Source organism: Quercus suber, unplaced genomic scaffold, assembly GCF_002906115.3.
Source record: "Quercus suber isolate HL8 unplaced genomic scaffold, Cork oak 2.0 scaffold_8, whole genome shotgun sequence".
Lineage (NCBI taxonomy): Eukaryota > Viridiplantae > Streptophyta > Magnoliopsida > Fagales > Fagaceae > Quercus > Quercus suber.
Genome location: NW_027069474.1, coordinates 1421858 through 1446154, shown reverse-complemented (window position 1 = coordinate 1446154; position 24297 = coordinate 1421858). Strand labels below are relative to the sequence as shown.

The window sequence follows — 24297 nt, the reverse complement described above, 5'->3', positions numbered from 1 at the left end:
GATAAAAATAAGCATATTGCACCAAAATTTTTTTATACACATGAGCTCCAAAAGAGTGACGATATTGATGTTAAGCAAATACAATCATGTGATAATTTGGCTGATATGTTCACAAAGCCATTACCAATTGCGACTTTTAAGAAGATGGTGCACAACATTGGCATGCATCGACTTAAGGATATTTTTATCATGAACAATGGAAATTCATTGTACTCATGAGGGGGAGTAAATTTTCTAAAAGATGTGTGCTGATTGTACTCTTTTTTTTTCGCTAAGATTTTTTCCCACTGGGTTTTCCTTCGCAAGGTTTTAATGAGACAATCCTAAGGCACTAGAAGTTATACAAGAATATTATACTCTTTTTCCTTGGCAAATTTTTTTTTCCCACTGGGTTTTAATTTGGCAAGGTTTTAACGAGGCATATTCTTAGAAAGTGGTCATCCAAGGGGGAGTGTTAGAAATAAAGTCTGATTGGAATGTGTAAACTTTAGGCAATAAAAGGTTATTTTGGATGTGTAAAGTCTATAGGGGAAATATATATCCATATCTGTCTATAGGAGAGATGTATATCCATAAGTGTACTCATTATTACAACCTTATACTATAAACTCTACAAGCATTCTAAGGTCCTATATATATGTGGGATTACTTTACTGTAAATGTACATATCTAAGAGAGATCAAAAGAATTGTGGATGACCACTTGAATATAAGAGTTTATCAATATATATTTCTTGTTTCTTTTACTTTGTTTTATATATTTATATCATTTTACAACAAAAACCAACTTATCTCTCAATGTTTTTCCCTATTTTTCCATAGACCTATTGTTGGTTGTTGATATAAAGAAGGTTGTTGATTCAAGGGATGCCAACATAAGTAAGATACGATTGCAAGAATGTAATCTCAATTGTCCTTAAGTGCGTAGAGTGAGGTGGGTAACTAATAACAACAAACTCACACTTAAACCATGGGCATGAATTCTTGAGCTCCATAGACAAGTTCAACTAAGAGGACGAGCAAGGACCTTCAAACTCAAACAAACGTTTGGAGCTTGTAAGAGCATCCGCATCAGTTGATGCAAAAAATTTGTCCATTTTGTAAAAAAAAAATTAAAAAAATAAAAAATAAATAAAAAACTTGCTTTTTCTATTTTGCACACCTATTTTTAGAAAACTCCTACATCAGTTTCTCTATTGTACACATTTATTCAATAAAATATTCTTTTTTTTTCCACTATCATCTCTTTCACAGACCCAACACAACCGACACAGTCACCATCATCCAACCATCCAACCACCACCATCAAGCCACACAACAACCCAGCCACCATCCCATTCAACCAAGCTACCATCAATGAAATTCACATACCCATTCAACCGAGCCACCATCAACCGGCCTCCAAAAACCCAAATCCAAAAATCCATCATCAACCTAACCTAATCATCATCATCAAGCCACACAATAAAAATCCAAAGATCCAATCACCATCAACAACCTACCCAAATCCAAAGAACTAAAAACCCATTTATCAAAATCCCAAAACCCACTAGAAACAAAGGAAAACCATAGGCGGTAAAGGTCAGAGAGAGTGAGGGACGACAATCACTGTCCAACAAGATCGACGCCTCCCATTGTCTGACCATGGAAGTTGCGTCAAAGTCTAAGTGCGTCTAAACAAGATACCCATTCAACCTAGCTCTGATCGACGCCTTTAACCTAGTTTTGATCAACGCCTTCAACCTAGCTCTGATCGATGCTCATGATGCATAACTCTGCTGATCTATGGGTCTAGCCATGGAAAAGGAAGCTTATGAGATGAGAGAAATAGAGAGCTAAGAGGGTTGATGTGGAGAAAGAGAAGAAAATGAGAAAAGAGAGAGTAAGGTGAGAGTTAGAGAACCGGTGAGAAGAAGACAAATGAGGGAGCAACACGATGGGGAGAGAGAAAAAAAAGAATAAAAAAATCATTTACACATGAACAGTAATTGTGCATATATACACGGTTACTGTTTATTTGCAAAGCAGTTTTGTATATTTGCACATTTTTATAAGTACTGATGTGGGTGTTTTTTGGAGTTAAAATGTGCAAATTAAGCACTGATGTGGTTGCTCTAACATTCGTTTGCGAGAATCAAGTTTTAACACACGAACATCTAGAATTTCACCCCTAACAAAGTTTGTGCCACAAATGTAGAATTAAGATATCCAAGCCCCTTATCATGAGGTCATTAAAATTGTGACAAAGATAAACCCTATAATTAATCGGGACTGCCAAGCTAGAGAAGTGATGTGCTTAAGCCAGTGCTATAGCAATGCCATTGGAGGCCACCTGGTCCCCCCCACCCCTCTGAGATGGATTTTATTGGCAAGTTGATTGTTTAACCACTAAACCATCATTAATTTAAAAATCCTAATTATTTATCGATTTTTAAAATTTTTCTTTTTCAAATTAGCTTTCATTGCTTAAGCCAATTACTTCCCAACCTTTTTTTTTTTGGGTAGACTACGATCTACAAATATGGGGCTTGTATTCTTCCTTGAGACTACTAGATGGCGTAATTGATAAAATATTTTATCAACAAATAGGAAACTTTGATTCAATTATCATTAAGCAGAGTTATAAAAAAAAAAAAAATTATCATTAAGCAGACGCCACAAATTTAGTGCTACCAAACTATTTAAGCCATTATGTTTATCCCCCTTCTTAGCTATATTTATGATAGGAAGAAATTATGACGTGACAATTCAAGTTGATCTCGAACATGAAGCAAAAAAAAAAAAAAAAAAGTTGATCTCGAACATAGTGACCAACCTGGTAACTCGGACACACGAAATCGCAGGTTGGTTACAAATCCCCAAAGCCTGCCAATAAGGTCAAACTTCGCATATATGGAAAGACACACATACCCAATTATCATTATCATATCATGCAACACCAATCCTAAGTGTCCATGAATAATCTCATGATAAGAGAAAATTGATTGCAGATAAATTGAATGGGGATCACAATAAATTCTAATAGGTACCTTGGAAAAGTCTCCATTGTTCAACGCTGATTTTCTTGCTTGTATTTATGAGATGGGTTAAATCATTCTCAATGAATCTAGAGACAACAATTTTTACAATTGTTTGAGGTGGCAAGTTATTGATAATAGATATTAGAGTAGTGTTAGTGATAAGCTTATATAAAAATCAATAATAACCTATCAACTTAGGTATTATGAAATTTTGTGAAAATTGTTGTATTCATAGTATTGCTCAATTTTTGGGCATTTTTTTATTTATTTATTTTATTTTCACAAATAATTTTGTTAAGTAGCCTCATTTGGTACCCGAATTTCTAATAGTTGAGTTCTAATGTAAAGAACTCAATTCTTTGAAACTCAAATTCTAATAAAAAAAAAAAAAAAAATAAAACTCAATTCAAGCTTTTCTGTCTCTCTCGAAAAAAAAAAAATTCAAGTTTTTTTCTATAAAAATCGACTTTAAAACTCTACTCTAACAAAATAGTTTTATTTAAGAATAATTAATGAAATTATATTTGTAAAAATCAAATAAATAGCAAATAACCCTTCAAACTTTATTCAAAGCGCATCATCAGTTTAGATGGAAAAAAGAAAGAAATATTTTAATTATGAGAGATGCTACGTCTACAATATTTTTACAACAAATCATAAGTGGTTAGTTATTATTGGTTCAAATTTGAAACTAATAGTAAGATTACTTTTTTGTCCCAACAATAATAACAAGTAACAACTTACCACTTAGGATTTGTTGTAAAAATATTATAAAAATATTGTAGACATAGCATTTCTCTTTGAAAATTGAACAATCTTTCGGTTCTTTTACATCGAAGGACAAGGGATTTTAAAATTTGAAAAAAGTAATGTAATTTGTCCTTGGGCACTTTCGAAAAGTAAAAAATCCAACGGTTTCAATTCACCACGTACTCGACACGTGTCTAGATCCCATCACCCCAAAAGGACATAACGTCCTTATCAAAAATGGTGCTGCGTGCCATTGTTAAGCGACACCAGAAACCGCTCTACCACAAAAGAGAAAAATAAAATCTCACTTTCCCAAATTGCCCTGCGCCCGATTCGTTCTCAACTCAGCCACACTCACAAAGAAAGAGTACTTAACTGTCATTGAACTTGGACCTACCACCACTACCAAAATACCTCCTTCACTTTTCACCAAATTACCACAACGCCACTGCTTTTTATCACCTGCATTTTTCTACCAAATACGAAGAAAATTTTTACTTGGAAGTTTGAAATCGCAGTTCCCCAACTGACATTTCCATTGAGAGACCCAAAAAAGTGTAATATGACGACACTACCCATTTGTTCTCTACCTTCTCAAACACGATATTGAGTATTGACTCTATTATGAATCTTTTCGCTGGGGTCCACACAGGGGTACTTTTGTCAAACCGTACACTCAACGACCTTATTCACCCAGGCAATTTCCACCCACCACCCACAAAAAACGAGCATTAAACTTAGAAGTTAGGAGAGCGTCCAAATGACCACACTACCCTTATTGTCCACTAGCGTCCTGGACAAGATGTCGGTACAAATCAATTCTCAAATACCATTTCGACAAGGCCATTATCGTCAAATAAGTACTAATTATAAGGTGAAACTAACTTTGTTCATGTCTCACGAGTCGGTTTCTTTTTTAACGTAACTTTTAAAAGTCTCCGTATCACGAGATTGGAGCCAGGGGCAAAGGGCATTTACGACATTTAACACCCCCATCACTCTCTCGCTCTTATCGTCAAAAAAAACCCATAACGTGGCGACGTGTGAGGAGGACCACGGAGCGAACCGGGTTCATTCCTCGATACGCAAATTCTTATCGCAGCTCCGAAACGAATTGCCACGTAGGATTGCCACGTGTAACATCTCTCCATGTCAGCAATATCCTTTCCCCTTAAATTGCCCATGTCTTCCATTCCACTCTCATTGTTATCGCAAGTCGCAGCCTCACACAGACACAAAAGCCCAAACCACACACAATTCCAACGTTCACTCTCTTTCTCTCTTACACACTCACACTGACTTTCTCGGTCTTGTCACCGGTGATAACATCGCCGTGAAACTGATTTTTAGCCGGGAAAAATGGCGGTTCCGGCGACCGGTGGTTTTCCTAATTACAAAAGTGCAAACTTGACTTTCTCGAGCCGTTGCGTATTTCGTGAACCCTAGCCTTTATTTTCTGAAAGCCCTAAGCAAAAGCAACTTTTAACTTTGTCTTTATATTTTTAGTTAGCAGAGTTTGGAAGTTATTCCACGCTTTGCCTTGCAAATTAGAGGCAATATAGTAGTACTATATAATATAGAGGTAGTAGTATTACTTGGTTTTAGCATTGCTTAAGCGTCTCGAATTTTGGTTATAAAAGAGTTTTGAATTTTGGCGAAATCATCGATTTCTTCGTCCACAAAATTTTGAAATCCATGAGTGGAGAATCGAGATAGATCGTCTTTGATGATATATTAGTAGTGGTGGTTAGAAATCGACTTAGGTTGGAAGTTAAGGTTTAGGTAGGCTCTGTGGAAAAGGACAAAATGGTAAATTGAAGATTGGAGGTGGAGTTGAGAATTTTCTCGTGATTTTTGATCACGCTGATCATGCCTTTATCAATGAAGATCCAGCCGATCGATTTTAACACGCCGGAAGAGACGATGAGGATCGACTCAGTGAAGCCAATGGCGAAGTCTCGGCTGAAGAGGTTTTTTGATTTCCAGTTCCCGAGCGTTCTGAGAAATTCCACGGCGGCGCCGGAGAAGGTCGTGGCCGAGGAGCCGCATTTTCAGAAGGACGGCTTTATAGGCTCGGCTGTGGTGGCGCCGGTGGTGGCTGCTGAGTTTGAGCATAGTTCTGTGTGCTTGGACAGTATGGTACAGAACTTCATCGAAGAGAACAATAACAACAACAGCAACAACAACAACAACAACGAGAAGCAATCCGGTGCGGTCAGGTGTGGCCGTAACCGCTGCAACTGCTTTAACCGGAACTGTATTGATAGCAGTTCGGAAGATGAATGGGACTCTTTCGGCGATTCTAACTATTCTTCCACTGAAGCTTGTGAAATTCTCAAGGTCAAAACAACAAAACTTTAACGAAAATATTCAAAATAATTTCAGTTTTTTTTTCTTAGAAAGTGTAATTGAGAATATGGTTCTATTTGTGCGCAGGGATTGGTGCCGTGTGCGACTGTGTGTGAGAGGAATTTGCTAGCGGACACGTCGAAGATCGTAGAGAAGAACAAGATCTGTAAGCGTAAAGATGAGGATTGCAGGAAAGTTGTCACTGATGGATTGTTGGCTCTTGGATACGATGCTTCAATTTGTAAATCCCGCTGGGAAAAGTGTTCCTCCTATCCTGCGGGTAATTCTTTTTTCTTCAATTTTTTTCCTTACGCTTTGAAACTACGTTTTCCTTTTGTTTCTTTTTGGCGACCGAGAAAATTTCGGAATAGAAGAGAAAAACAGGGGAAAATGATTAGGTTGGGTTTGTTTTAGGTGCGTATCTCTGTTTGTTATCTGAGAAAAAAAAAAAAAAAAAAGGAAATAAAATGCAGTTAGTTGTTTCTGTTTGGTTGTTGAGAAAAATATGGAACTTATTATAAGTAATATACTAATTTGAAGAAATTGAAATGGTAACAGGGGAATATGAATACATAGACGTGATAATCGAGGGCGAGAGATATCTAATCGACATCGATTTCAGATCAGAATTCGAAATTGCTAGACCAACCAAGAGCTACAAGACGATCGTCCAGGCGCTTCCGTACATCTTCGTAGGAAAGGCCGATCGTCTGCGCCGAATCATAGCGATAGCATCGGAGGCAGCGAAGCAGAGCCTGAAAAAGAAAAATTTGCACATTCCTCCGTGGAGAAAAGCCGAGTATGTCAATTCCAAATGGCTCTCTCCACACGCGCGGTCTCAGAGCGTGAACGAACAGCCTCTCCACGTCAACGAGTTCAAACTGAGTCAGGCGGCGGAAGAGACTGAGTTAGGTGAGGGCGGCGAGAACGTTTTTGCCTTTAGCGAAGGCTCCGAAGAAGAAGAGGAAGCGAAGGCGAAAGAGTGGAAGCCACCGGAGATAAAGCCTAAGCCTAAAAATTCACTGAGTCATGGGGTGAGAATCGTGACCGGTTTGGCTTCGGTCATTGAAGACTCGCCTTGAAATTTTGATTTTTGATTTTTAATATTTTTTTGGTTGGTTTTGTTTTGATTACTAAAGAGATTTACTAATATGGAACTCCATAATTCGATCCCCTGCTGGTTTTTTATGCAAGGGACCGATATTAGTATATTACTAATACCAATAAACAGAATTGCTAAAAAAAACGACTATAGTTTAGAGAAATATCATAATTTTTGTTCTTGATTTGTAGTTTCTATTTGTAATGGACTAATTGTGTAACTGTATTCTGATTTGAATGGAATCCATAAGTTTCAAGTTTGTGTATATTTTTGTCTCCTTTAACTTTCTGGCGAAGCAAAGGATCAATGAATATGAACTATCAAAGGGAATTGTGAAAAGGTGAAATTTCGTACTTTCATATTTTAGTGCATGATGTAAATAATTTTTTGTTCTGATTATTGATTTTATATTCTTTTCTGGAAGGAGTAGAGAACAGACTCGTGCAATCTCGACCGCGGTGAGGTGTGGGCTAAGCGAAGTTTAATTAAATTAGTTTTTAATTCATGCCCTCTAATCTTCCCTGGGTCTTTGATTATTGATTGGGTAAAAATCATACCTTTGATTGATTATTTGGTGGGTACTTATGTTCTTGGAATTTATTATTAGCTTAAGTTTGATTTCTCAAATCTTTTGAATTCTGATTAAAATGTTTAGATTTTGATCTCTAATTAGAGTTTAATCTTTTTAGTGATAATGCTATTTTTGTGTTATTTTATGTTTGTCGGGCGAATAAAAAGTAATTTTAAGTATTGCAATTATGGTTCTTTAAATCACTATCACTATAGCATTCACAATTATGGTTTTTTTTTTTTTTTTTTAAAGTTTATAGCGTTTGTTTTGTTTTTGGCCTCTTCAATATCTTGTTAGGTTGATTTTAGATCCTCAAATACGTGGTTGATTCAATTTGGCTTTAAAAAATGGGGTGTCAGGTTTTATTAGTCACATTGGGGGAATTAAATTGATTTTTTTTTATTAAAAAACTTTAAACTAAATTTTGAAGGACTAAAAATTAATTTGTACCAGATTTTAATGAAAAAAGAGAGGATAATTTATCCTTATTTTATTATTTGTAATCGTGTGTGTGAGTCATTCATTCGCTACCGAATTGGGTTTCGATGCTGGATAATTTTCAGATGGCTGGGATTCCCTCTTTTTCCTATTAATTACAGAGGATTTGGGGTTTGGCATTTGCAGTAATGGAAAGTGCTGCAATCAATTTTTGGTCACTGGCCAATAAGAGCAATGCTATGTCAAAGTGTGGACTAGGTCCTGGACCGGTGGATCTAATCTGTTTTTGTACGTCAGGTTCAATGTCGGTGGCACTGGCAAATAAAATCATTACATGTTAGCTATGTACTAAGAGTTGGTGAGAATAATAAGTAGCAAATCTTATCGGTGGTTTAGATAAAAAGACGCGAAAGTTAAAAAGGATCTGTCCGTTGGTTTTCTCTCGAATGCTTTGAAATTTGTTTTAAGTGGAGTACATTGGAGAATGGGAATGCATCTTGCGTGCAGTACAAGAAGAGTACTAGTTATTTACTTATTTTAGTAGGTTATAGTCTGAACCTATTTTCAGAACAATTTTTTATTTAATGGGAATTGAGAACAAGGTTTGTTTGTACTTTATTGTGATTTTATCCATTTATTTTTTTGAAAATTGATTTTATCCATTTATTATTCTTAAGTTTTAGAGTTTTTTGAGAACAAGGTTAGTTTATACTTTATTGTGAATTTATCCATTGATAATAAAATCATTTTATCTATAGTAAAAATTCTTTAATGTGTGAAGACTAAAAAATTTTAGTCATGTTTATATTATATTTGTAAAAAGAATAAGTCAATTATGTAACTTGTAAATAAACTACTAAATTCTTTTTTTGAGAAACAAATAAACTAATTTTTTTTTTAACAAAATGAGGAAATAAAACTTGAATATGAACAAAATAAGGAAATAAAACTTGAATATGTAATGTTGTTTGATTATAAGCTCGAACTCGATTTATGTTCAAAATAAAATTAAATACTTAGTTCGGCTCGATTTGTTTATAATTCTAGCTCAATCTTGCAATTTTGATTTTCTAATGTCAATAAATTATTAGAAAAAGTAATTAGTTTCATAAAAAAAAAATTATATAAGGTTAACCTATTACATCAATAACTTTTAAATTACAATTTTAACATTTAACTAGTTTACAAATATAAAAATAAAAATTGGACCAAGTTTATAAAATTATGTTACAAAAGTAAGTTCCTCCTTTGTCTGTAACATGAACATGAACATGAACATGAACATGAACATGAACACATTTGAACAACAGCGCTACCTACTACTACCTAGAGATAAGTCTTACAAAGGCCATTTTTAGATTTAGAAATGAAATAGCAACGGTGGCATTTTCCCAAAGGTGGAGCTTGGGACTTAAAAATTTAAACTGCTGAGTGGGTCACATAGAGAATGCCGTTGCTCTTGAAATTCAGAAATTGTTGTAACTTTGTTTTGTTCGAATCCATTACTCCTCAGTCCTCACCTGCGCTGCACCCACATAACTTTTAACTACTATTATTTGCTGCTAAACATGCATCGCATTTGTCGTTTATGGGCCTCGTACTATAACGGGCCCACATTGTATCTTGGAAATTGCAATTTAGACGCTTTTGCTATGTTTTCATTGTGTCACTTTATGTTTCTCTTGTTGAAGTACAACTTTTTTTAAAATTTTTTTAAAATTTTTTAGTCACATTACAATCATTGCATTTTGCAATATTTATTAGTGATTTTTGGAAACAGATTATATTTTATAATCATGGTAGCTGTTCCTATCCATTTACTTTAATTACTCTCTAAATTAAACCAGTGGTCATCATCTTTATGATATTATATTAGGAAAGACGTTAAGCTACAAGGAAGCATGAGATTAATGTATTACTTTTTGAATGGGACGCCTACCTACTTTAATTAATTCTCTCTCTAGGTGGCTTTTTCTGCGGAATAGTTAATTAAAGTATTAATCTTGCGTATATAATTTGGATATACAAATATTTGCCGAGTTTACAAGGTAAACATTATTCTTTCTTAATTTGGAGTTGTTGCGTGAAGAGGCTTATTAATTTTAGAGTTNAGTAATGTTCAGATGAATAGAGAGTATTAGACAACCGAATCTCTTTTCTAAAGTTAATTCATGGAACTAAATTTGGTTGTCTCTGCACTCCCTGCATATTCCAAGTCTATGAAATGTGTTTAATTAAAAAGTTTTTCATTTGTAGAGTCACATGTTCCATAAGATATAAAATAGTAATGAAAAAGTTTTACCAAGTCAATTAACTATAACACTGTATAAGTATAAAGCTTGGTATGAAGTATGCGTTAAAATTTATGGTGGCTTTTTCTAAAGTAGTCAGCTTTTAACTTATAGTGGACTGCTCAATTGCCATTGGGATTCTGTTGTCTCGGAAGGCCAAGCCATTATGCCTGTTGCAGATGTCAATGATTTTGTCCTAAAGTAACTACATTTAACATTATAAAGTAAATAGAAAAATTTAAAAGCATTCCAATGTAATGTTAAATGTTTCAATATTAATATCTCTTCTGGGTTGGCTGAAGGTCAAAAATACAAGGCAAGAAAAAGTGTCATATTATCATCAATGTACTAATTGCCAGGGAAAAAAATTTAGTGTCAATGAATGAAATCTGGTTTTTGGTGACTATATGAATCAGAACTTCAATGTCTTAAATATTTATGTCAACAAACACCAAAGAAATCTGGTGCTAGGGGTTGAGTCGCATTTTTCTTTGTAGAAGCTTCCCAAATTAAAAATTCCTTAATACACAAGTTTGGGTTGGATTGCATAAAGCTGGCCCAAAACAGTAAAATTTGGGTTTTGGGCTTCACAAAGGAGGTTAATTCTTAAACAGCTTTTTCTTTGTTATCCCAAAAGTTTAGATTTAGACCATTTTTTGCCTGGCTAAAAAAGAAGTTAAAGCAAAAGTTTATGGTAACAGGTTTGTATGGACTAAGTAATTACCTATTCAAGATTGGAGTTATTGGAGCACATTTGGCTCAAGAGTCCAAGGTTCAAGGCATAGTTATCCTGATTCAGTTTATCAGTATACTGAATTAACCTTATAGTAGTACGCACCATGACCACACTAATATTTTTTTTTTTGATAAGAGACCACACTAATATTATGTACTTCCAAGTTACCATTGTTGTTAACTTTGTCCTATTCAATGTAGCTATATTAAAGGCATCCCATGTAAAATTCTATACACAATAATATATGTACTTCGAAAAACTTCAGAAATTCTCTCTCTTACCCTTCCAAGTGTCGTGGGTGGATGTAACAATTCCAAGTTAATGTTATGGGTCCAGTCATGGAATTACTACTCACACTGTGTATTTGTTTGATTGGAACAAGACCCTGATGATCCAGTAGCAGAGGGACCAATTATAGCAGTTGAAATACTAATATTACTATGTATGTAAGAATCTTAGAAACAAAGAAGAGGAAGGAAAAATGGGATTCTCTCCTGTGAATTGTGACTTTCAATGCCTTTTTTTAAATTTTTTTCATGTTTTTCTTTTATTTCTTTCTCTGTCGGTGCATAGGACACGAGAGTTTCGTTTCATGTCTGATGATCCAAACACATGACCTATTGTACCTTGAATGACCATGCATGTCCTATCACAAATATTTTTGGGACCACATTTAACGAATGGTCAGAGATGGTTATGTCTTAACACTGCGTGAGGTTGAGGACTTGTCATAAGTGGATTCCTTTTGAATTGAGAAAAAGTTTCTGTGCTTCTTCTTTTTTTTGGCCACTGTTAATTTATCGTTTTGATGAAGTGGATCTGTTCAATCTTCTGTGGTTGATGCCAATTTTTTATCAAGTGTAACTGAAGTCTATCCATGATATCATGCCTTTCTCACTAGCTTGCATAATCCGACACTACTCTACACATAGGTCTGGTTTGAAATGTGGTACAAATTATTCTGTGCATTCAGTGTATTACGAAAAAGTTCTGCATGTTTCGGATACATGCATCCTCCCCCTCACAAGGGTGTGGGGTCCACCCCTTGTGAGGGGGAGGATGCATGTTTCTTAAACATGCAATACCTTCTCGTGTATTACACCTTTCTTTAGCATAAAGGTAAGTTCTATATGTATATTTTATTCATGCCTTCATATAAGAGAAATGTATAATTGACTGAATGTATGAAATAATTTTAGAATAATTTCTCATAGATAGATCTGCTCAAATCGAGTTTGTCATGCATAATAATTAAGTAGAAAATGTATTATGTTATTCATTTGGTTGATTTAAATGCAAATAGGGTTTGGACTTGAGGTGGTTATAAACACAGCATTAGAAGCAAATCATAAAATTTCCATAATAGGATCTTGATCAATCGTAGTTTCTGTTTGGATCATCATTCTCGCATGACCGAGTTTTGGATCTTACTCAATTGAGATCTCCATCTTGCATAGGGAATAGAAACTTCAGTCTTTAATCCTCATTACAACCATCCATATTATATAGTACAAAACCCAAAATTACAAGTAAATTAATCATGAAATTAGCCAACACTAAAAATACTAATATGGTTCATTTTAGGAAATGCTTGAAGGATGTGATTTTGAATACAATGACTTTTTTTAACTAGGTTTTGTTGCTAGATCCATTCAGTTAGTCAAGCAAAGAAAATGCTTAGAAAATTTTAACTTCTCGATTAGTTGATTCCATTTGTTAAGGAACAAGTTCGGGTATTTCAATCGCGTAATCCCTCAACTCTCAGGGAGTTGGCCATTCCCGAGTTAGCGGGCCTCCCCCTTTGGACAAATGTAGGCCTAATGGGCCTTTCCTGGTAGGACCTTCCTTGGAGTTGAAGGAGATGGGTTGCCCTTGGTAAATTAGCATGGTGAGCTGCGCACTCACTTGGCTGAGAGGCCCTTTCATACTAGTTTTGGGCCTGGCCATAGTCGGACCCCATGCCTCTGCCAAACTCTTGATGAAAAAGGGGTAAACGAGCATAAAACAAAGATACATAATTATTTTCCCTTTCTGCTATATATTATTTTCCCTTTCTGATGGCTGTGTAAAAAGAACACATGTCCTTTTTTTTTTTAATGAATAAAAAGAACACATGCCCTACCGACACACAACTTGTTAAGTAATATATATTCTATAGCCGTAAATAATGAAATTGTGGTTGTGATTGCCTAAAATTTAAGCATTAAATTCAAATAGAGAAGGGTTTAGGAAAAGGTATTGGTCACCTACAACAAAAGAATATTTTGCCTTAAAAAAAAGCACGGCATACCATCTCTTCAACATGCTAAAAGTCCAAGGAAGATGCTCCAACAAGAAGAAAAATAAAACGATCATTGCATTGGAGAACTTGAAACTCTCTTTTGCTTGTTAGGCAAAACTGCAAAAGTTTGGTTTGCAATATTTTTAAAGAAGCAAAGAATCAACCCTCTTGACCCAAAGAGATATGCAACATTACCTACCCTCCCTTTATTACTACTCTTTCTTTCTACTTCTATTTTAATTTTTCTTTCTAGTATTTCTATTTTTTTTTCCTGAAGGCAGTTCACACTTTACAATTCAAATAAAGATTTGAGCTCTCGGAATACTCTAAAGTCAAATCAAGCATTTTGCTTTAAAGGAAATTAACTCTTTTGCTTGAATATAATGGAGCCGCGACCAAAGCTGATTAAAAAATAATAATAATTTAATCACTTAAAAATTATTCTAATATTTATATAAGAACCTTTGAATCTCTTTCTAAAAAAAAAAAAAAAAGAACCTTTGAATCTGAGGAATTACAAAGAAATCTAGCATTTACCATTTGCTTGGTTGAGTGTAAGATTCATAAGAATCTAAGGATGAATTTTGATTTAAGAATCCATGGGATTTTGGGCCTGCTTATATGTTTAGACCATTGTACACAAGTCTATCAAAGCAAGGGCCATCCTTTAAGAATCCATGAAATGATCATTAGGTTTGGACCCGAATCTGCTTTGTTACTTGCGACACCAGTGGGTCTAAATGCATCTTCGGGGCAACTTTCTTTTGGGCTGGAATACTTGCTCCACCATCCATTGCAACTAATTTTTAATTGTATTGGAAGGCCCAGTCAAAATATTGGGCCTACAGTACTGTTATTGTATTTCTCATTTGTAGTTTCTACTTTACTTTACTACTAGCTTGTTATTCTGACTTCTCTATATATAGGCCCTGTCTATACAATACTAAACATTTTACACCCGGGCCTGGCAGGCGAGGTGGGCTGACACGAATTGAGAATGGACAATGTTTTGCGAGATATGCAAGATCTTTACGCGTAAAATCTGGTCGCATGGCAGAATTATGGGCTGTAAAGGATGGGCTTATTCTTTATGTGTGAAAATAGATGCTGAGCTTTTTGTTTAATTGCTTACCAATAATTTCATAGAATCTCATGATGGAGTCTGCTCAATGACTGCAAGATTCTATTGAGAAAATTCCATTGATCGACTGTTTAACATATCTTCCTGCAAGATTTTATTGAGAAAATTCCATTGACCGATAGTTCAACACATCTTCTTACAAGATCCTATTGAGAAAATTTCATTGATCGACAGTCCAACACATCTTCAGAGAGACGAATTAGTGTGGTGATAAACTGGCTTTGATAACTCATTGCCTATGGTGGAGAATTTGCTGACTTTTGATAAAGCTGAGCTTGCTTGTAATAGACTTATTTGTATCAAATCTATTTTCATTGTTGTTTACCCAAAAAAAAAAAAAATTACTCCAGATTTTCTATATAAAAATAAAATAAAATAAAAAAAACAAAACAAAACGTTTTACACCAATTTACAACTATCTTGTCACTATTCCTACATAAATGAACTAGCATGCAAGTGTTCTGATTTTTTTATGTTGACAGCAGGGTTCGAGTAAACAAAAATTCTACGATATTATTATTCTCTATGAAAACTCTAACAAATAAGGCTGACCTTACTATGTAGATCTCAATCTGCCAAAGTATTCATATCTTCATTGATATGCTTCCAAGCGATAGTTTATAATTAGTGCACCATTTTGGTTGGACTATGTCAGAGCTACTCAACAACCAGTGCCGGCAAGGCTACAGTGATGTTATGTCCCAAGTCAAGTCTAGATGAAAACGCTTTGCCAAGTCATATACTTTTTTTAGTCTACAAAATGCTAGTAAGGAAGGAATCATTAAATGGCTCACCAAATTTCAACCCACATGCTTAGAATATTCTGCATTCTGCACCGCCCATTACCATAACTAGCTATTGTAATAAATCCTTTTCATGAATTATAGAAAAATAGTATTAAAAATTAAAAAGAAGATGCAGCAAGAAACTTCTAAAAATATTGAATTTTATGAGTTTTTAACGCGGTCACAATGACTTTGAATGGGATGGGAGAGGAAGCAGGAAACCTCCTCAGGTCAACAAAGTACTTGGCTTCCAAGCAACTAAAAACCTGTTGATAACTTTTCAATAATTGACTCCAACCTTATGGTCTTTTTTTATTGTTATAAATTTAGATAAGAACAAGAATTGGTCTTTTTTCTACGTAGTGATCGCATATGAGATCACAAAAGATTTAAGCTAACATTGTGGCTTGATAACACCAAAATTTCATCTTTGGCCATCCAAAGTTCTCTCTCTCTCAAAATGGTAACACCATCTTCAATCCAATTCATTGATTCTGCACTTTCTTGCACCACCTCACATGCTCTATCATATTCAGACCCTGAACAAAAATGGATCATCCAAAAGCACCTGACTTCACTACTTCAAGATTATCCCACTCTCAACCCTTCAATTGATACCTTCAATCACAACGATGGCACCACTGTGAGCCTTCTAAATGCAAATGGCTATCTTTTTGTGTCCCATTCCTCACCTCCGATAGCAATCACCATTTGGCTTCATGAAAATTATCCTTACATGGCTCCTATAGTTTTTGTGACACCAAACCCCACGTCCAAAATTCATCCAAACCATCCATTTGTGGACCCTTCTGGTGCCACTAATTCTGCATACCTCCTAACCTGGCAACATCCAAAGTGCAACCTCACTGGCCTAGTGCACAACCTTGTCAAACTCTTTGCAATTGACCATCCCTTGTTCTGTGCTTCACCTAGTTCTAGCTTCACCCATCCGTCTGTTGTATCAAAAATGGAGGCTCTAGACAAAGTCACTGGTGCCATTTACTATGACATAGTGGCCTTAACAGCCAAGAATGAGGAAGAAATAGAGGAGCTATCAAATTTGCAAGCTGTAATGAACAAGAGGGTTGATATTGCTAGAAGTATATTTTTTGAGCTTGACCATGAAAGATCGACCTTGAAAGGAAAAGTGAAGGAGTTGACTGAGGAAGCTGATGTGCTAATGAACTGGTTGAGAGTTCATGAACCAAAAGCTGCTGTTGCCACAGCTGATGGAGAGGATGATGATATCGATGATGCATTTGAAGCTGTTGGCAAGGTGTCCAACTTGATGCTTGATTCCTTGGCTGCTGATTGGGCAATAGAGGACTTGATATATGCATTGGATAAGGCAGTTGAACTAGGTGTGGTGTCTTTTGATGTATATATTAAGCAAGTGAGAAAATTGGCTAGAGACCAATTCTTTCACAGATGCAACATTTATGCAAGTGACTAATAAAAGGTTTCCGACGTAATTCATTGACATGTTGAGTTGTTGACTCTATAACTTATCTAATTGGACATTACTATATTTTGCCTTTTTTAATTCTCTACCTAGTGCTTAAATGTGAAGTATACTTTAACCAAAGGGTAAATGTTGGATTCAAGGCTTAAGCAATCACAAAATGTGGAATTCGACGACCTTGCAATCCCATAGAAAGACATCATGAATTCACGATTCCCTGAGAAAAATAAATGAGTTGTGAAGATGGAAATAAAGATATCAAATTCCTACCAAGATAACTTAGATGTTGTAATCAATGACAACCCTAATTAACCTACAAAAAGGATAAAGGCTTGGCAGAAATTACTTGTTTTACATGACTAAGTTATATATACGTTGTAATGGCCAATTCATATTAGATCTAGTTACCTTTTTTTAAATTTTTTTAATAAATGAAATTGAGAGAATGGTGCAATAATAAGAATAAGAAATCTAAGGACTACACTGCTGATCAAGAAATTTAAAAGGCCAATCATATGACCCCAAAAGGGTAAGCATTGTCTAGACTCTGGAGGATGCACCCTTTTGCTGAAAGAAGGGTGAATATAAGCACATGCTTGATGAAAGTAAAGAATGAAAAAAAAAAAAAAAAAAGTACTTATTCTAAATCCAAAATTTAAAAAAAAAAATATATATATATATATATATAAATCTCAAATTCGTGTATCTATATCTTTTGGAGTATAGCTTAGATGTAAATGATGCCTCACCTCTTATTATTGGAGCTTGTAACTTGATTTCTCCTTGAAATGAGGCATAGAATGAAATATTATCCTTATCCTAGAAATATTAAGCATGTATTGGTTGGTAACTTTGAAGTTTAAAGATGAATATTTATGTTCTATTGTAATCTAGTTGAGTATCTATTTGTATACTTATATTAACTTGACTGAAAGTCGGATAAAGCAACTAGGCAACTAATATAAAAAATAACAAGAAAAGGGTAAAATATGTTGTGATGAAGAATTATTGAAGATGAATAGGCACAACCCTTTAACCGAAAAAAGAAGAAGAAGGTACAACTGTACAACACATTGCAAATGACTATAACTCCCACGGGCCCAATTTGAAATTTGCTGCAACTGGACAGGCCTGGCCCATTGGATCGAGCAATATTGAAGGTGTTCAATTAGGCCTGCTTAATGGAATAAATGGGGCACATACGAACTAATCAAGTGTGGCAGTTTAAGACAAAACTAAGTTCATTGAATCAATCCTCTAATAAAGAGAGTATTTGTCTAATTGACTACTTCTGCAATTCATTGACTTTTTATTTATTTATTAATTTTTTGATGGATGTTATTCACGTCTTTAAAACAACAGTGATACTGACATTGGCCTAAGACTAAGTCCTAAAAATACATAGGACATGTGAAATATTATACTATAGATATACAGATATTTTTTAATTTCAGATGATGTGTTTTAAAAGGCAATCATCTCTGCTCTAGTTCTCCTTCCTAATTTGTCCTTTTAGCGTGGTGACTCAATTCAATCGCCATAAATTAAATTTTGTTGATTTCTATAACTAATATGAACTAGTATGTGACCTCATGCTACCGCATGGGACTGGTTAACTGTAATGATACTATTGACCAATTTTTTTGTTATCACACGGATGATAGAATTAAATCAAACAATGAAAAATATATATTGTATTTTATTATTTAAGTAATGCTATTGGTCTTTTTTCTTTTTTTGGTTTATCATACATAGGATAGTATTAGATAAAACAATGAATAAAAAAAAAATATATATATATATATATATATTGCATTTTATTATTTAAGTGATGCTACAGTGAAGAAAAAAAAGAGAATATTGCATTTTATTATTTAAAATATATAAAGGGACATTAAAAAATAAAAACTTATCATTGAGTTTGGAATTTTCTTGGAGGCACCAATGAAGCGCTAATGTATGAGAGTGTGAAGCAAAGAAGAGTGAGATTGAACATTGTGTTTGAACTCGGCCTTACTCTGAGAAATTCGTAAGGAGGAAGAGAGGGTAGTGTATGGATCTAGTTGGTAGAGGTTGAGAGAGGAGGAGACATGAGATGACAATATGAAATTAGAAGGAGATGATGTTTTACTTTTATAATTTTTCTCGTTGGACTCCTTGGTTCTGGTTGTGGAATTAGAAGAGTTTCAGACTCTATTGAGATCACCCATAAAAGTGTGCAGGTGAGATGTTCTTGCTTAGGCCAATGAGTACTATCATTGTGGATTTCTTGACTTCCATATTAAATGTTAATACATCATTTATTTGGGTACAAAAATTAGAAAATTTAAATAAGATACATGACACAAAATTGGAGTCCAATTTATAATCTCCATAAAAATGTGTAAGTAAGATGTTCTTACTTAGGTTAATGAGCATTATTATTGTGGTTTTCTTGACTTTTGTGTTAAATGTTAATGCATCATTTATTTGGGCACAAAAATTAGAAAATTTAGATAAGATATATGACACAAAACTAGAGTCAAATTTATAATCTAATTAGATTTTTTTTTTTTAGTTTTGGTTAGGACAAGTGGCGCAAAATTGAGAATCTAATTGAAATCTAATTAGATTTTCTCTCTGCTTCACATATTATTATATATATAGATATATAGATTAGTGTAAAGTTTAAATCTAACTCAACCCAATTCATATATAGGCCTCAGTTTATATTTTGTGGATTTTTTTTTAATTCACAAAATAAGGAATTAAGGCATCATTTGATCATAACTGCAATCACGAAAATTGTCCTGTCAACATAGTTAAGTAATTCTTCATATAATACTTTCCTCAAAAAGTTAATGGCAAACGTCTTGTGTGTGTGAGAGAGAGAGACTACAATATCATTTTTATGTCAATCGAGTCGTGTGATTTATGTGTTAAAATTTAAAATCCTTGATGATGTCCTTATTCTTGAGTGGGACTCGGACTTGGTTTGTAGGCATGTGCACAATAGGGTGGGAATTGGACAAAGGCTTTGGGATTGAGACTTAAAATCTACCGGCCAGAAAGATTCATACCCTTTGTCCCTTTCTTCTTCCCTGTGCCACTAAATATTTTATTATGCTTTACCTTTAAAGGAAGTCTATATCCTGTAGAAGGAAACGTATTTTAATGACAAATACGAAAAGGTACGTAAAGGAGTAACTGAAGCATTTCATTTCACCAACTGTCTTCATTTTTATATATATATTTTTTAATAGGACGTTTTTATAGTCTTTGTGTTAAATTTTATAGGAGTAGTTCTTTATGATGTTTACTTGGGCTAAAGACTAAACAAATATCTACAAAGGTCTAATGAAACTTGCTCACATCTAGTGCCTCTCCAACATTTTTGTCAACCCAATTACTTGCTTTGTAGAAAATATATATCTTTTATCAATTTCGTCAACGCCTTTACAAGATGGAATCATATCAAGAATGTGATGTAATTACCTCCACAAAAGCACTTTTCTCAACTTGCAAGGCATTTATTATGGAAAAAAAAGGTTCACCGGTTCTCAAACTTATTATGCCGCGGTTGAAAAAAATATCCATGTATTATTTTAATTTTTTAAATATGTGTGTGACTTATTTATATATATTAATAGGTAAAGTTTGGAGAAAATTTAATTAAATTATATAATTAAAGTTCAATTTTGTGCCATGTGTCCTAAATTATTTGTTTTTAGAGAGAGTTATTTTTTAATTTTGGAGTCAAATGTGGAATCACATTATAAATATCCATCTAAAGAGTCTAAAATTAATGAATATAAATTTTTTTTTTAAATAGAAAATTTACATTTTCTACTAAATAATATTCTTACGAGACTTTTTAAATAGTTAAAAAAAATAGAAGAATGACTATCAATAATATTTAAATTATATATGTAATAATTATACTATGCATCTTAATGTATATTTTTTAAGTATATTCATGCATATACATGGATCATGGAGTTATAAGCTAGTTTAAATAATACACAAAGTTAGGCTTGAATAAAACACCACTTCATCTGCATGACCATACCTAAATCTACTAAAATTGACCACAAATGTGGTCATCACACCGCTAGCTGTGATGAAGGTGCAAAAACAGCAGCGCGTCTATGGTTCTCTCTTCAAAAAATTAAAAATAAAAAAATTTGCACTGCACCTATTAGTGTGCGTTTGGGAACCAATTAAAAATTAAAATTATTTTACTATTCAGCTTATTTTTACTACTATTCATGGCTTCATTGTACTATTTCAACTAACTTTTACTTTTATCTACAGTACTTTCAGCAATAAGTTTTCAGTTTCAACAAAATAAGTTGTATCCAAACACACCCTTAATATATATATATATATATATGTATATTGTGCGCACCTAATTCGCAGCTAATGGGCCAACCGTATAATAGGCTTACAATTCACTTATTATCGTGGGTTGGATGTCTTACAATGGGTAGTCCCTCGAGATAGATTAGGCCCACAAAGATAATCGAACTCTCCTTGCCAAACATTCTTACTCCTTGGTTTCCTCACTTACTCCCTTTCTATTCTCTCTTCTTTTACCCTTTATTGTCCAACCCCATTTCTTCTGTTTTCTTCCTATTTATAGTTTCTCCATAATGGGTCGGCAATGATTATTTTTTAACGATTCTCGTGCGGGTGGGTCCTGTTTTGATTATTCCTAACGGGAGTGGGCCCACTTTGGAAATAGAAATTGAAACAGTGGAACTAGCATTAGACACCAGATGGTGCTCAACGACGATATTTTCTAAGGCACTACAAAAGTGTTCCAAAATACAGCCAAGCAATAGCAGCACCGAGGCCAAAAATTGTCCTCAACCATCCTGCTGTGCATCGATACCAGTCGAACTCATAAGTAATGGGCCAGTGTCCATGGGCTGTTCGACCTTGGGCCATGGGTGATGGGCCCATGGCTGTATACCGTACATGTGTGTGTGTGTGTGTTTTACTGTATGTGTCGTATTACATGTTATATTTTGTTTTGCAGGTTATATATCTGATTTTTTTATTGTATTTTTAAAAAAAATCTATTGTTAAGTTTATTAGTAGTAAATGGTGTTTATAATACTTCTTTTATAACGAACATTAGTATTTTGGAACAATGATATCCTCCCATTGTCCATATTGCTACTTAATAAACATCATTTTATTTATTTATTTACTTTTAAAAATAGCTCTGGGCTGACCCAAACCAGCATAGTAAATAGATTTTTTTTTTTTTAATAGAAGAACTGAGCAAGTAGTTGGTTTTTTTTTAAAAAAAAAAAATTTATATATTTTTTTTAAGAGTAGAAGAAACATTTCACACCTAAAAACCTGTTTAGCTACTCTAAATCAACCCAAAACAAAATAGAGAGAAAAAAAAAAAAAAAAAAAAAAAAAACTAAATCAACCCAAAACAAAATAGAGAGAAAAAAAAAAAAAAAAAAAAAAAAAGAAGAAGAAGAAGAAGAAGATGATGAAGAAGATACTTGGGTTGGCCCAACGAGCCCAATTTTCCTTTTAAATTTTTAGTCTAGCACTTATCAAATGCCCACTGCACCATGTACATTGTACACCCCTAAATATTCTTGTAAACTGTCATGTAATGGGTTATAGTAAATTCCTATATTTGTGAGTATAAAATTAAGCAAATATACTTCAAAAAAGCATCTGTCGACCTGCTTGATTAAGTCGACATGTGTTATGAACTTTTTTACATATAGTATCTTACAAAAATTGCTAAATTTCATGAGAAGATTTTATATATTTCATGCTCTTTAAGAAAATCATTTTTTCTTTTTGTAGCATGTTCTAATTATTTTTAAGTACGTATTTGGACGAGTTTATTTTCATTTTTTTATAATTGTATAAAATATATTTATATATAAAAAAGACAATACTTTAAAAGATTGGTGCATTCTTTTTAAAGATTAGTTGGAAGGCTGATTCGAATTATCTTGTGTGTCATGACATAATTTTTAAAAATTTTATGTTAACGATTGCCTTAGAACAATTGTTAATAATCCATGTTAGAAAAGGTTTAACATCACTTTTATAAGAAATATAAAAATTGTCAATAAAATTAATTGCTTTATTATTTTTCATAAAATTTGTCTAAAAATAGTTTATAGACTAGTACATTTAAAACATACCCTAAGAGCAATTGCATCAGTGGGTCTAAAATACAAAAAGTGCAAAAATTTACACAATATCGCATAAAAAACACACGCATTCGACCTTGTAAAATTTTGTAAATATCCAAACTTGTTACAGTAACCGTATATATATGCACAGTTACTATAGTTTTGTATCTAATTATTTTATTCATTTCCCAATTTGGCTCATTTCTCTCTCTTCTCCCTTTGAAACGAACTCAGACTTCTTCTCTTTTCTTCTCCCTCATCTTCTTTTTCCTTTGTTACATAGCAACACACCCACTAGGAAAAACCAATGGAGAGCACAAACACACTCACACGAACAAGCCAACATATAGATGGCACTCTTGTAAAATTGACACACCAATACATACAGATCGGCGTTGGTGGCTTGTAGATCGGTTGATTAGTGCTAATGGCTTATGGATTGGTGGTGGAGATTAGCGTTTTTGGGTTGACTAGATCGGTGGATCAGTGCTTGTGGAGGAGATCGGTGCCTGTGATAAGGAAGGAAATCTGTCCGTGAGAGAGAGAGAGAGACGTTTGATTGAGAATATGAGTTTAAGTGACTAAAGAGATAGAGTGATAAGGACAAAAAATAAAAGCATAAAATAATAATAAAATATGAAAAGAAAAATTATTATTTAAATAGAATAGTGTGTATAATAGATAATCTGATGTGAGTATTTTTGAAAAGTGATTGTGTAAAATATAAAAAGTAGATTCTAATGCTGAAATAGTAAAAAAAAATTTACAAAGAGTGATGCTAATGCTCTAACATTTCCCTTTTTTAAATCAAGAAAAAAAAAAAAAAAGAGTTAAGATTTCCTGCTCTTGGATTGTCTAAGATGGGAGGTGCTTGGTAGAGTAGTTTGAAAATTGTTATTTGTAATTTTTTGAAATACGTGTGGGTGAAAAAGTGTGTTAAAATACGTAAAATGCTATTTAAAAACTAAAAAATGTTGTTTAAAAACACAAACCAAACGAGCCCATCTGTTTTTCTAACCTTGTTTAAAAAAGAAGACAAGATTTATTCGGTTCATACAACGCTTTAGCTTCTGTCCAAGGATTTGGAACACCGTACACGAACCAATCACAATTGACCCATAACATTAACACCATGACCCTCCAATGTTTTTATTACAATATCGGCAAATATCTAAAATACCCATATACTTTTTTCACCCTCCTCATCTTTAAAC

The 24297-nt window shown here is 33.8% G+C and overlaps 2 protein-coding genes across 2 annotated transcripts; both read left to right on the top strand.

Annotated features, from left to right (window-relative positions):
* The first annotated feature begins 4958 nt into the window (after positions 1 to 4958).
* On the top strand, positions 4959 to 7485 carry LOC111998180 (uncharacterized). Its single transcript, XM_024030290.2, has 3 exons — positions 4959 to 6109; positions 6206 to 6398; positions 6677 to 7485. The coding sequence occupies exons 1-3, from the start codon at positions 5639 to 5641 to the stop codon at positions 7198 to 7200; spliced, it is 1188 nt and encodes a 395-aa protein (XP_023886058.1). The 5' UTR covers positions 4959 to 5638; the 3' UTR covers positions 7201 to 7485.
* An 8326-nt stretch (positions 7486 to 15811) lies between these two features.
* On the top strand, positions 15812 to 16991 carry LOC111998187 (protein ELC-like). Its single transcript, XM_024030296.2, has one exon. It carries the CDS (start codon positions 15924 to 15926, stop codon positions 16914 to 16916), a length of 993 nt encoding a protein of 330 aa, XP_023886064.1. The 5' UTR covers positions 15812 to 15923; the 3' UTR covers positions 16917 to 16991.
* Positions 16992 to 24297: the final 7306 nt, after the last annotated feature.